Here is a 13,317-nt window from a genome sequence, read left to right as displayed (position 1 = left end):
GTGACTGTCCATGACCGCAGTCTCCAATGATTAATTCACCCTCATTGTAAACTATAAAGCCCAGACTCCTTCTGTAACCTGGGGACCATTTCCCGTACCCAGAAAATGAGCTCTCCCAAGCCAGATGGATTGACTTCTCTGCAGAATAAAGTAAAGCTTGCTGATCCAAGGGTTGTTTCCCATCTCCTGCCTCCATCATTTGTGCACCATGGGCTTATAATATCATTATTATTTATTTCTGTATTTTTAGCATTGGCTCAAAGTAGGTGTCGATATGTATTTCTGATTAATTTGGTTAGAGTGAGGATGGCAACTTCCAAAAGATTGGGCTTTAGAGTTTAGAATCAGATTGGGAATACTGGCTTTTTGTCCAGTGACCTCTCAAGTTAATATTTTTATAACCCCAACCCTCTGCCACCTCAAGCTTTGGGAACAGGGGTCAGGAATTGTTAGGTAAGAAAAGAAACTAGTCCTAACCCTTTGCTTATTGGTGTGGCATAAAAGTTGATCTGATCTGATGACCCTGCCTCAGCATATTATTATTATTATTTTACATCTTCCCTGGGGGCGTTCTTCAAATGACACATACCCTAGAAGGAAAAGCATATTTAGCCATTACCTCAGAATGTGTCCCTCTTCTCCATCATAACAGGTGAGGTATGGGATATAGTACCATCAGTTTAGGGTAGAGGTGAGATTTGGGGATGCAAAAGAAGTTGCTAGAGCGCTGAAGGATTCCTAAGAGTTTGGAACTCCGGAGTCTTAAAGCTTCCAGACTCATTAGAGGTAAGGTAGCAAGAAGGCATTGGATGCCAGAGAGCAAGGACATAGAGATACAAGATGATTCCTGTGCAGTCTGTTTAAAGAAACATGGGCATGCAATCGGGGAACCACAGACTTATACTGCAATTCTCATTCTTCCACTTTCTAGCCGGAAAACCTGGGCAGATTTCCAACTTCTTTGGACTCTTTGTATTGTTTAATGAAGAAATTGAATTAAATGAAGTTTATTTTCCTTCCTGTATTAAGTGGAGGATGTTGAGTACATGGATGATTCTAGGTCTAAACACAGGGGTTTGCTTGTTTCTTTGGCTCTCTCTAGAGCCTGCCAGGCTTTTCCAGGACTTGTCTGACACCAACTACTGTGAAAGCCATCTTCTGGATTCAGTGAACAGCCTGGGCCTCAACTTTCCAAGAAGGGGGATGATTCCTGGAGACTCTGAGACTGACCAAAGGCCAACAGGGCAAAGTCTAGGCTATGGCCAGGTCCATCCTGGGAAGCAAATGGCATTCTCTATTGAGCCCACTCCTCAATCCAGTCTAACCTGAATCCAGGTTACATGAGACATGAAATAGACTTGATGTTTGTGTGTCATTTATAAGTTGTTTCAGATACTTAATTTGTCGGAACTATGTAATAACTGGGAAGCTAGTTATTTGTCATCATTTCCATTCCACGAATGAGGAAACTCAGACCTGTCCCAGTTTGGAAACTTACCTACTTTGTTACAGAGCAAGGTTTAACACAAGTCTGCACTGTTTTTATCTAAGGAAAACTGAATTCCCAAGACAGAGAATGGATTTTAGAGTCAGATGAGCTTGCTTCCTACGTGTTCCATGTCATAGGGTGAACTTTGAAGCCAGTATTAGAACTTCATTCTGTCAAATGCTAGAGGAATGAACTTGGGCAAATTGATGCTCATTGTCATTTCCCTCATTTGGGGGAGGTAGCATCTCTAAGGATTAAATGGCACAGAGCTGCCTAATGTGATAAATAAATGCATGATCCTTTCATACTATCTTTTTTTTTTTTTAATTTTTTTTAGTCGTAAATGGACACAATACCTTTATTTATTTTATGTGGTGCTGAGGATCAAACCCAGTGCCTCATACATGCTCAGTAAGCGCTCTATCACTGACTTATAATCCCAGCCCTCATACCATCTTGACTATGTGGATAGAAATACAAAATCTCTCAGCAACTTTTCAAATTTTTCCCTATGTGATTTTCCACAATTTCTACTTCTAAATTAACAAGACATGGGCTATGCAAGGGTTTTTTCTTTCAGTCAAAGATTAGACTGGGGATCATATATTTGAAATTAAACTACATACAAGGAAATCCTTATTTGCAGGCTAGTTGATAGGACTACATATCCAAAGGAAAAGCAGCATTGTCTGATGGTGTAGGGCCAATCAACCTTTTCTAGGTTGACTGGGCCTGGGAATTTTGCCCAGTGGCCTGGCATCATGGAGATTTACCCAGCACGCTTCATTGAGCCTGGCCCTGGCTGGGAGGATTACATTTCATCCAATGTTGAAATCACTTGAAATTCCCCTTGTTCATCCAAAGACACAGAAATAAAAGAAGCTACTCATGGTCTTGCTGAGAAGAGAACTTTATTGTTAGCCATTCTTGTATCTTTTATTTCCTATGTGCTAAAAATAGATTGACTTGAGATATATATTTTATGTCATGAATTACAAAGCAGACAGGTTTTTCACACCCCATTCACATTTCATCAAATAGTCAAATTATCTTTTTGCTTGGTTTTTATCTGTAATCCTGAGTTCTATTGAAGTTTTTGTGCTGAGGTCAAGTTTTTTTTTTTACCACTTTTCCCTTTTTAGGTCTGAGGCTTGAGGTGGAGGTTGAGATGAGGTGGGAGGCCAAATTATTCCTTTTTAAAAAAAAATGCCCTGAACTAAACACCACATTGGTATCATACACACACACACACACACACACACACACACACACATCAACTGAAATCAAGTCTAGATTCTACTCCCTCTCCCTCCTCTTCACCAATTCCTTCCCCATTCTGGTGGAGGTCTTTCTCTTCCTACGTCTTTGTTTTACTCCTTCATAGAGAGAGACGATGCTTGGGTACCCAGTGAGGAGCTGGGAATTCAGAAGCAATAGTCATTTCAAGCCACTTTTCAGATATGTCACTCGGAAATACTTGTTCTCTCCCTATCTGACCAGTGGTCACAATGAGTCATCCATTGGGCTTTCATCCATAGCAGCCCAAAATAACAGCAATGTCAGGGCTATGGCTTTCCACTTTTATTAAAACCCTTGTACCTGATTATCTTAAAACTAATGTTATTCAATGCTTGGCCATCAGGTTTGTGCTAATTTTGCAAGCCTTTCTCAAATAACCATTTTAATGTAAGAAAAATTTATCAGCTCTCATGCATGCGATTCCTTGATGGACTCAGGAAAACAATCTCTCCCTGCAGAGAGGACTTTCCTGGAGGCTGTGGAATTATAGGCTTGGAGCTAAATTTAATGCACATCATAACTATAACTCTATATAGTTATATCAATTGATTTCCCCAGATATTCTATCCACATAGAGATCTAAGAAACAAGGGAATGAAATCTAAAGAACAAAAATCTCTTTTGGATTGTGGATCCTTAAAACTTATTTACTTCTGCAGCGTAGTTGTTACCTCTTATCAGTATCATAAAACACACACCCAGAACAATGGACCAATGGCCCATTGCCAGTACCTTATTCAATTTGACTTATCCATTTCAGGTAAACACAATGCAATGCTTAACATTTAGATCTCATGAGTGTTTGCTTTTGTTACATGGCTAAGTACTCATTTTCCCTTTGTCTTTTTCTAAGGGGTTTCTCCACGCTTCTCTCTTCAGGCACTTAGAAGTTTCTTGAAGGAGAAACTAATACCCAGCTCTTAGCACAGTGCTGAGAAATGCACTTGGTAAAGATTTCCTGCTTCTGTGAGCTGACTGAAATATAGATAGCCTGCTATGTCCTCAGAGTTAAAGTTTGTACCTTTCCCAGACCTGCTGCCATTTCAAATCTGCCTCTTATACATAAATATTCCTCCAGAGGCCACTGAGCAGAGCTTAAACCAAGCTCTACTGGTTTCTGACACTTCTGCAGATGTCCACTCTGTCACATCTGCTGACGATAAAAACACTTGGAAAAGGGTCACTTATTTTATATCCAGAAAGTTTACGATCAGTTATTCCCCCATAAAGAAATTTTATTCACACTTTCATTAAGCAAATGGATCATCTGCATAAATCTAAGAGCTTTACAAAGCAAGCAGATATATTATTAGTTGAAAATGCTGCTGGTAGGCAGAAGAAACCATTTAAATTAGGAAAAGCTTGAATGAAACAAACAGCATTTATTGGGTAACTATGTATCTATACCCATATTACCAATGAAATAAAACCAACATGCCTCTGCTGGCAGCCAGGGCCCCAATGTTTATTATTGCCCAAGTTTTTTTCTAGCAGCCAACTCTTCGGTTTCCTTCTTTATGATTTCTTCCTATTTGTACTCAGCCAACCTCTGTGACACAACTCCTGTTTCCTCCTGGAAACTATTTCTGGCCTTCACCGATTTCCCCAATTCTTAAACCCAGGGATTGTAATTCCAACCTACTATTGATCTTTTACACACACGTCACCCATATTTCCATAAATGCGTTCTAAGAAGACAGAGCCTTTCTTCCCTTGAACTTTCACAACACTGACTTCATGGAATTTGGACATGAACCCACGTGGGGAAGTCAAGTCACCCATCCTCACCTCAAGTGACCTAATGGGAGGCAGGCCCTTCTGACTCATGGTTCACTTAAGAGTAAAGACACCTTGACTAATAAAATTGAGGTCCCCAATTTAAGATCTTGGGTTTTAATGACAAGTTAAATATTACCTATCACATATGTACCATTAGAACATGGGCCTTGCCTTTTCCATTCGTGTCCATACTTACTAGCTTTTCATCCCCTGGAGCCTTTGCTGTATATTGTTGCAGACTCTCTGGCAATCCCAGTGGGAAAAGCGGGCCTCACCCTCTCCTCATGACTAAGTTCAGAGAATGTGAAGTGACAGTCCGGTGACTTTTTAACTTGGGTAGAATTCCACCCATCATCTACAAATGCTTGGATCTATATCCCTGGATTGCTAATTATAGTGAATGTGAGGTAAGCTGGTATAGGCTGTGCCCAACCCAATATCCAAGAACATCAGTAGACACTTTCAACCAGGCTGTATTACTGCACATTTTCAACTGCTAAGGTTCAGAAGTCTTGTAGGCCTCATCTTTGAAATGGGATCTACGATCTCCAGCTTTTCTCTTCTTTGCTAAGCATGGGCAACGAATATTGCTTTTAACACTAAAAATTGCTGCTGACTTATGAGAGTGTGTAAGGGCTTCTTTAGTGTGGAGGATACTGTACATAGATGATTACACCTTCCAACCCTCTGAGATAGAAGGGCAGTGACAGTTTCATAATCAAGCCTCTAAAGTAAAAAGTACATCAGCTTTACAGTGAGGATCTGGGTTCAAACTTAGTATGTCACTTGGCACTGCATGACCTTAATGGTCTCTGTGAGCTTGTTTTTTCATCAGAGGTGAATGACACCACCTTCCTCACGAGTTGCTGTACAGGTAATACATAACATATGTAAGACCTCTGGTTCACTGCCTTAATACAGCAGCGACTCCGTAAGTGTTGGCTATTATTATTTTTATTATCTAAGAGTATGAATGACTGTACAGAGTCCATTCATTGGTTTAGTCTTCTCAGAAATCTTCCAGAACTAGAGTTTGAGATATTTCTCTCTTCTATCTGTAATGTTGTTAAATGATGGTAAAGGTTACTTAGTGGGTAGAATGGTTAGAACTCTAAGGTAGGATTGCTCCCATTGTCTTACACCCACACCCACACCCCAAGCTATGTAAACCTCCCTACCCATTTGTCTGTGTCTCCAATCTACTTGGCGGAAATGCTTGTGGTCTTAAAAGGTTCTCAAAAACTGAAGATGGGAAAATGAGGCCCCAGAAAACTATGTATATTCCATCAGAACAGACAGCAAGGAAGACAGAGAAGGCTAACTGCTACATCTTCTTGTCCTTAGCAACATATTGGCTCTCATGTGCTGGGATCCCCGTCTGATGGGAAGAAATGACACGAAGGTCATGGATGGACCTCACGGTCCACTGTGAAAGCTCTCGCAGCACCTTTAGGCCCCACAGCTTCTTCTCAAAGAGACCACCATCTCCAACAACTGGCATCCCGTCAGACTCATTCGGGGGGATTTTGTGCTCCAGGAGCACCATTAACTCCTCTAGCTGGTAGGTGAAGGCTGAAACTTGGAGCAGAATGGTATGTATGGCTTGATGGAAGTCACCTTGGGTTGGAGTAAAATGTACCTGCTGGTCTTCTAAAAGCCTGGCCAACATAACATGGAAGGTACGGTAAGCTTGGAGGTTCTCTTGGAGTCTCTCTGCCTCTGTCAGCTCACTCCACTGATCAGTGCTTGCTACTGGCACACCATCCACAGAGTCCAGGTTGACATTCTTGTTCAGGCCCTGATGCTTCACCTATCCAAAGTCACAGGAAACATGGCATAATCTGCTGTGATCATCTCAACAATATTATTTAAAATCACATATAAAACCTCATTCACCTCATTGGTCAAGGATCCAAGTTGTAAAGAAAATAAAATGTCCAGAACAGAAACTCTACTCGGGATTCATAACTGGACTTTAGGAGATCCAATATGGAATATCTGCATTTTTCCTGGAAGAATGTTTCACTTTCATTAAGTTCTAATGGGTGAAATACACTACTAATTTAGAAGATTCTCCACTCTTTTCTAGAAACTGAAATATTTAATTATATTGGAGAGTTCAAGTATTTTAAACATACATGAAGACACTATCCAAATCTAGGAAACCCTAAAGTAGCTATTTTAGAATTTCCTAATGTCTTTATTCCCACTGCCCACTCTGAATGTGAGATCAATTCTTAAAAAAAAAAAAAAAAGAGGAATTATATTTTTACATTTTTTCAAAAGAAAAGGTAATCAGAGTCTAATTTCTAACTGACAAGGTTGTTCAAAGATAAACCAATTCTCAGAGAACAAAAATCCAGAACTTTCCACAATGGTCTGGAGTATTTCCAAGGTAAGCCTAAGGTGCAGACTGATAGGGGTCCCCTATATCAGAAAACCAGCCCAGAACACTTTTAGAATTTGACAAATTTCACAAGTTTCTCAGGAGTCTTCCAAGGGTTTGATAGTTTATTTTTTCACTCAGATACTAGGACACTTTAGGTGTGTAGTACTGAAAAGTGGGTGGCTAATATTATATAGGTATTGTTTGGATTTAAAAATTTCTTCCATATTCATACTGTTCTTCCGCCTAATCATATAAACCTTTCATTTACACAGCTCAAAAATTTATAACAATGCCTGTGAAGTACACAAACTTAGAGGGCCCAAGGTTAATCTATTCTGGGAGAATTCAGAATACAGGCCAATTAGGAACAGCCTTCAAGACACAGAGCCAATCCTACCTATACCACCATATATATTTTCTCATTCAAGGAACATGTCTCCTAAGCATCATGGAGGAAGGCAGTCATAAGCTCACATGAGCTTAGAAAGGGCCATGTCAAATAATAGGCATCCAATACATGAATGACTGTGATTAGGGCTTTCATAATTGGTTGTGGGTCTGGAATATGATGTTAAGGAGCTGGGTCAGAAGACATGATGGGAAAATAGATGACTTACATAAGATTCCATAAGGGCAGTCAGGTCTGAACGAATCTTCCTTGCTAGCCAGATGGAACGGCTACAGAGGTCCCGTCGGCGAGGGGTCCGTGGTGAATGCTCTGCAAAAGCCATCCCCTAACTGTCCCAAGAAACAAGTGAGCTGGGTTTGCTTCTGTCTACACTGGTCCAAATAAGAAATGTGACTCTCACAGACTAAATCCACTGGGCATTCTCTAATGGGATTGTGCACCCCCACCCCCTGCCTGACTCAGAGGTGGCAGCAAATTCCTGGCTGTGGATTTTTGTGCCTGTGGAATCAAAGGGCCCTTTTTAATCAGGCTGTTTTTTTTCTTTTTTTTTTTTTTTTCCCCTGCAGCGTCTGCCTCCATCTCTCTCCTCCACTCAGTACTTAGCACACTTGTTTTTATGTCATTGTTTTGCTTTATGTACTTAGCAACAAAGTCACTATCACGCTAATCCTCAGGACATCCCTGCCTAATGTAATCTATTTTATATGTATAAAATCAAGCTCACTATATCATCATCCTCCCTTATGCTCCCCATGTCTTTTTCTTTTCTTGGCCTGATGAAGTGGTCAAAAAATATTATTATTCATGTAGATGCCATTTATCAAATACCTACCAAGGGTTAGACACTCTGCTAAAGGCTTTAAAACAACTTAATTGATCCTTAGAGTAATTCTGGGGTAAATATTGGCTGTCCTAAGAAACTAAGCTTTAAGACATTAAATAACGTGCACAAAATCTACAATAAACTACGCTGAAATTTATGTAGATGTCTTTGGTTCTACAATTGTTTTGTCCACTGACTTTCCAATTCTTTATAGATAGTTCACATTTTGTGCAAGGAAAGGTAATGTGAAATAGGTTCTTTAAAAATGCAACATCTTTTCACTTTTGATCCTTTTGGTATTTTTTAAAGTTGATTTATACTTGGTTAAAAAATCAACTAAGGAAGTATCTGTGATCTCAAACATGGTAGCCACAGATGTAGAAGGTACTGTTTAGGCCTGTTCTCTTCCAGAGGAAACACCCAACCCCAACCTGGTAACATTTCTTAGGCAGTCTCACTCAAGTGACAACATGCTTTTTCTTCTTCCCTGTCCTAGTCATACCACATGCTTAACAAAATAAGAGAATGTGCTGGGCTTTGAAATGAGGACAGAAGATTTAGAAGGTGCTTGGAGAGTATTGCATTTAACTCAGGATGATGCTAATTGGATAGTCTCAAAAGTTTCATCCCCAAATGGACTGATTAGCTTTCACTATTTCATACCACAGATGCTAGCAATGAGTTGAAATGCACACTATTTCAGGAGCAAATTTACATAGATTAACAATATAGAGATGTAATGGGGAAAACATGAGGCCAGCCAAGCTGTTATAGTGAGACTGTTTATAGAGTATTATAGTTTTGTGTGTCTATTGTTAAGAGTTAGAACTCCACACAGATACCAGGTCTTGTGAAGCATTGGTGTAATATGCTATTAAGGATTTTTTTTTTTTTAATCATCATTAGAGTGATTTGATGATCTCACAGCAACCTTAATGTCCCCACTATTAGGTCAATATAGGGCTACTTTTTCTAGTGGAAAGCTACTATCAAAGAAGTTTCTAAATTTGTTGATAACTGAATCACATGACATTCCAGCATTAAACATCAAAAAGTGCTTGATTCTCAGAAAAAGCAATCAGTTGTGTACCAGCAAACAATGGTACACTGAATATGAAATGTGCCAAGAGCACATTTTCTCATTTAGCAGCAAATGTTTCACCCATAGGATAATTTAACTCAGTAGAACCAAGGAAGACAAGTTGCTTCCAGGAGGACAACTTTTATTTTCTTCTTTACATACTTGTTGTGGGTATGCCTTACCTAGGTGAAGAGAAAACAAGGATCTGAAAAGCAAAGTATCCCTTTTATTATAATTTCTTTTTACACAACCTTTTCAACCTAGATTCAGGTATCTTAACTACCCATCTCTTTCATCAAAGGAGAAGGGTCCTGCACATTACAATAGGCAAAAAAGGTTTTCAGGAAATAAAATATTTTCAATTGATCCATTACAATTTTTCAATTTTCTTGAGTACATTGGAAAGTGGGAAAGACAGGAGGAAAAAATGGTACTGCAAACAATGAGATTGTAATAATCTTATTTAGGTTGGTAGTATATTTTATGATTTTTTTCCCTCCAAACAGGTACAAAGGAGGTTCAAGTGCTCTATGTGGATGCTTTCTATACCTAAATAATTTTCTTATTCCCAGTACTCCCAGCCAGTATCTAAACTGTCTGAAACATATTAAGATTGTTCAAAATAACCCTGGGCAATCACAAGCAAGGGAGAAGTACATCTTCTAGAAATACCGAATGACATTATCAGAATTTAGAAATGCCATCTCAATGACATTATCAGAATTTAGAAATGCCAATTCAAGCTGGAGAATATGACATGGCAAGTTATTAAAAAGGTAACAAAATCAGACTAATAAAGAGTATGAAATACAGATTTTCAAGATTAAAAGAGCTCCTTGGAGAGACAATGAAATAAACAATGGCAGGGGGAGCAGAACATAAATGGGGCTTAGATAGTTTACTTATATAGACTCTTTACTATGATAGCATTCCTTTCTCAAAAGGAAAAATATAAACTCCATGAAAAATATTTTAAAATTTATTGCAAACTGCTACAATAATTTATTGTCAGCAAATGGTAGCTGTGAAAGAGGATTCCCACCCCCAACAAAGGGGAAGGATAGGAGTTTCCAATTGGAACTAACTAGTTGCTTTTTATGGGGAGGGGAGTGTGATACAAAGGAGAACATATTCCCCCATCCCAGAGAAGTGCCTTTCCCCCCCTTAATGCAGTTTGCTTTTGTATAGGTGGCTAAAATATCTGATGACTAACCAGTGCAAGTGAAGTTCATGAAGACAAAGTCTAGGTGTAGCAAAGACAAAAAGGTAAGTGTGGGATATAGATGCTAGTTAGTGAAACAGTATAAAACGGAACTTTGTTGTAGACCCACTCAATCCATCTTAGTATTTTCAAATCCACTCAACATACCAAATTAAAACTGCAAACCCCTCGCTGTGGGCAGGAAAGCATATTCTGCATCCCTTCTATCTTTTCTGTATCCTTTCTATCCTTATTCCATGTTCTACCCTCACATTGGAGAGATGGCAGATCTGCAACACTCTGAAAAAATAGTGCATTTAAGACTATTTACTGTAGGTGTCTCACTCCCTATTCCCTGGCATCCCAACCACCGACACTAGTGGGTGTACAGTAAGCCTCTTTCAGAGATGACATTGTTACCCCCCTTTTGGAAAAAAATAAATTAAAGAGAAAACTGACAAATTTGGTAGTTTTAGTGTTTGTGAAAAACAAGTTGTTCCTTATTTTGTTCTCAGCAAAACTTCATTCTTTCCAACAGCCATCACACATTTCTGACAATAAACAAATAGGGTAAGTTTTCAATTCTGGCTTCTGAGGTACATAGGATAGGAATTGCCCTTCTAAGACTCTAAAAATCAGTCAAAATAAAATAAGTTTTTAGTCTTTTGAGAGTTACAAGCTTGTACGAAAACGCCCATGTATAGTAATAAGCAATCCACACCCCATGAAAATCTATCTGAAGGGAAGTGGTAATTTCCAGAACTTCAGGTGAAAGCCAAAGCCATTATCATATAGCCTAACTTTGTCTACTGAAGTCTTTTCTGAGGTGTTACTAAAAGAGAAACAAATCAGCAGTTTTCTTTGACTTACTTAGGACTCTTACACTTTGTTCTTTCTCTAAGTGTCTAATAGGGAGCTGCCGCAAACCAATGATAAAGCAAAGCAAAAAACAAAAACAACAAAACAAACCAAAACAACCAACAGGCAAGAAGGGTGATATATAAAAGGAAATGATAGAGACAAAAGGAAATTCACAAGAAAAAAAATCTCATATCTGTAATTCAGACCTGAACAACCATCCTCATCCCCTCAAAATTCCTTAAATCTCAATGCTCTTAAAATCTCAAAGAGCACATTGGTTACCACAAACCCATTATCCTTCCCTAAGAAGGCTTCCAAAAAAAAAGCACTAGGCTATTGTAGTGATTTTGTTAGTGCTGAGGACCAGCTTTCTTTAAAGGCCACTGGAGAGCTATGATTTTAGAGGCTGGCTGTGCTTTTCAACCCTATGCCTTGCCTTCAAAGTACCTCTTGTGGAAAGGATCCCATGTCAGAATAATCTAATCTCTCCCAGCCCCACAAAATATAGCAACGAAGACCCTCCCCCCCCAAAAAATCAGACTTTCCATTAATAAATAAGAAATCTCAGGTTCCACAACACAAAAACACACATGTTCAAAGTGCAAATTTCTGCCATTAGCCTGGGACTTTTCTCACTGTCTCACTAATACACAGCCCTATCTTACAGTCAAAAAGACTGTGTAGAGGGCAGCCCCCTCCCTCTTGGGAGCCTGCTTCCAAGCAAATAAGCACCATTAAGAGCCATATGAAGGTTTGGGAGGGGGAATGAGGTGCTGGGATCAAAGAGGAGGGAGGTGGTCCACATGTATCCTTCCTTTCCAAAACCCAGTGGGGAATGGAGAAAGAGGGGTGAGAAACATGTGCTGTTTTAACAGCACATCCTGTTAAGGGGCCTAAAGTGCCAAGTCAAGCTGCCAGCCTCCAGAGATTAGAATTACATAGTATTTGAGGATAAGTGTGTTGCAGTGGGTAGAAGCCAGAACCATAGGGCAGCAGTGGAAGAGAAGATAGGATTGAAAGGACAGTAGTATACTATTGAGTCAAAAGCTGATCCAGAGCACATCAGAGTTACGGGTTGGAAAGGGGATCTGCCAATTGAGCATAAGTCTGCTGCTGGCTGGAACCGAGTATGAGGATTAACCCTCACTTTTAGAGCTGCTGCTGCTTTTTGTCTACCTTTCTGTTAAAGGCAACATCAATTTTATAAGAGGGATAACAGAGGGAGCTCTTGGGATGGGGTTTGTGTGTGCTGTGATCCACAATGGAAAGAGCAGGCCCTTCAGTTATTTTACTAGATTTTAAATGCTTTAAATTTTTTTTTGTCCTTTTTATCTTTTAAATACAAAGTCTGAACTGTCCCAGCGTCCAAAGTCTTCCTTTCCACTAAGGTCCAGTAGAGTCTGAATCTTCAATCAGAACCTCTGTGGTAGCACCGAGAATATCCGAGTTCATGACCAGCCCTTCAGTGCCCCCACTGCTGCCACTTCCCACAAAGATCTTTCCATCAGCCATCAGGCTCACCCGTTCTGTCCCACTGCAGTACGACTTTGACATCCCTTCAGCTTCTAGCAGCAGGCACTCTCCAGAAGTTGAATTTCCCAAGGGCTCAGGAAGAAGAGGAAGACCCTGACCATCTGCAGGTTGTGTCAGGGACTCTGGGTTAGTGCCCAAGATATCTGTGCTGGTGATGAGGGCGCCTGCATTGGCAGCCAGAGCTTCTGCAATCAGCACCTCAGGGTGGCTTTTTGCTTTGTGTGCCACTACGCTGTCCTTCTTCTCAAATTTTTTGCCACAGATATTGCAAGAAAACTGGTAGAAGGAGTCTGCATCATGCTTCTTCATGTGCCAATTAAGGGATGCCTTTTGTCGACAAGTAAATCCACAGATCTCACATCTAAGGGGAGTGGAAGATAAAATGTGCGATTAAAAGAAACGAAGCTCTTACTTAAAAGTTGGGTGAGAATTTAGAGCATATATAAAATAATC

The 13,317-nt window shown here is 39.7% G+C and overlaps 2 protein-coding genes across 5 annotated transcripts in view; both read right to left on the bottom strand.

The window, feature by feature from the left end:
• Window positions 1-4,706: 4,706 nt before the first annotated feature.
• Window positions 4,707-8,239, bottom strand: Cntf (ciliary neurotrophic factor). The gene is made up of 2 exons (XM_076844619.2): window positions 7,574-8,239; window positions 4,707-6,377 (listed from the first exon to the last, which is right to left on the bottom strand). The coding sequence occupies exons 1-2, from the start codon at window positions 7,685-7,687 to the stop codon at window positions 5,892-5,894; spliced, it is 600 nt and encodes a 199-aa protein (XP_076700734.1). The 5' UTR covers window positions 7,688-8,239; the 3' UTR covers window positions 4,707-5,891.
• Window positions 8,240-10,232: 1,993 nt separating this feature from the next.
• The window catches only part of Zfp91 (ZFP91 zinc finger protein, atypical E3 ubiquitin ligase), a 31,602-nt gene continuing 28,517 nt past the window's right edge, over window positions 10,233-13,317 (bottom strand). For all 4 annotated transcript variants that reach the window (XM_076847285.2, XM_076847282.2, XM_076847284.2 and 1 more), the window contains exon 11: window positions 10,233-13,225. In XM_076847285.2, the coding sequence (XP_076703400.1) occupies window positions 12,715-13,225 (511 nt within the window). In that variant the 3' untranslated portion in view covers window positions 10,233-12,714. The remainder of the gene's footprint in view (window positions 13,226-13,317) is intronic.

The sequence above is a fragment of the Callospermophilus lateralis genome, chromosome 2 (assembly GCF_048772815.1).
Source record: "Callospermophilus lateralis isolate mCalLat2 chromosome 2, mCalLat2.hap1, whole genome shotgun sequence".
NCBI lineage: Eukaryota > Metazoa > Chordata > Mammalia > Rodentia > Sciuridae > Callospermophilus > Callospermophilus lateralis.
This window is presented reverse-complemented; position numbering and strand designations above follow the sequence as displayed.

Coding starts and splice junctions, on each gene's coding strand:
- Cntf (XM_076844619.2), bottom strand. CDS start 7,687: ATGGCTTTTGCAGAGCATTCACCACGGACCCCTCGCCGACGGGACCTC. Junction 6,378..7,573: donor CTGCCCTTATGGAATCTTAT/GTAAGTCATCTA, acceptor GACTTTGGATAG/GTGAAGCATCAGGGCCTGAA.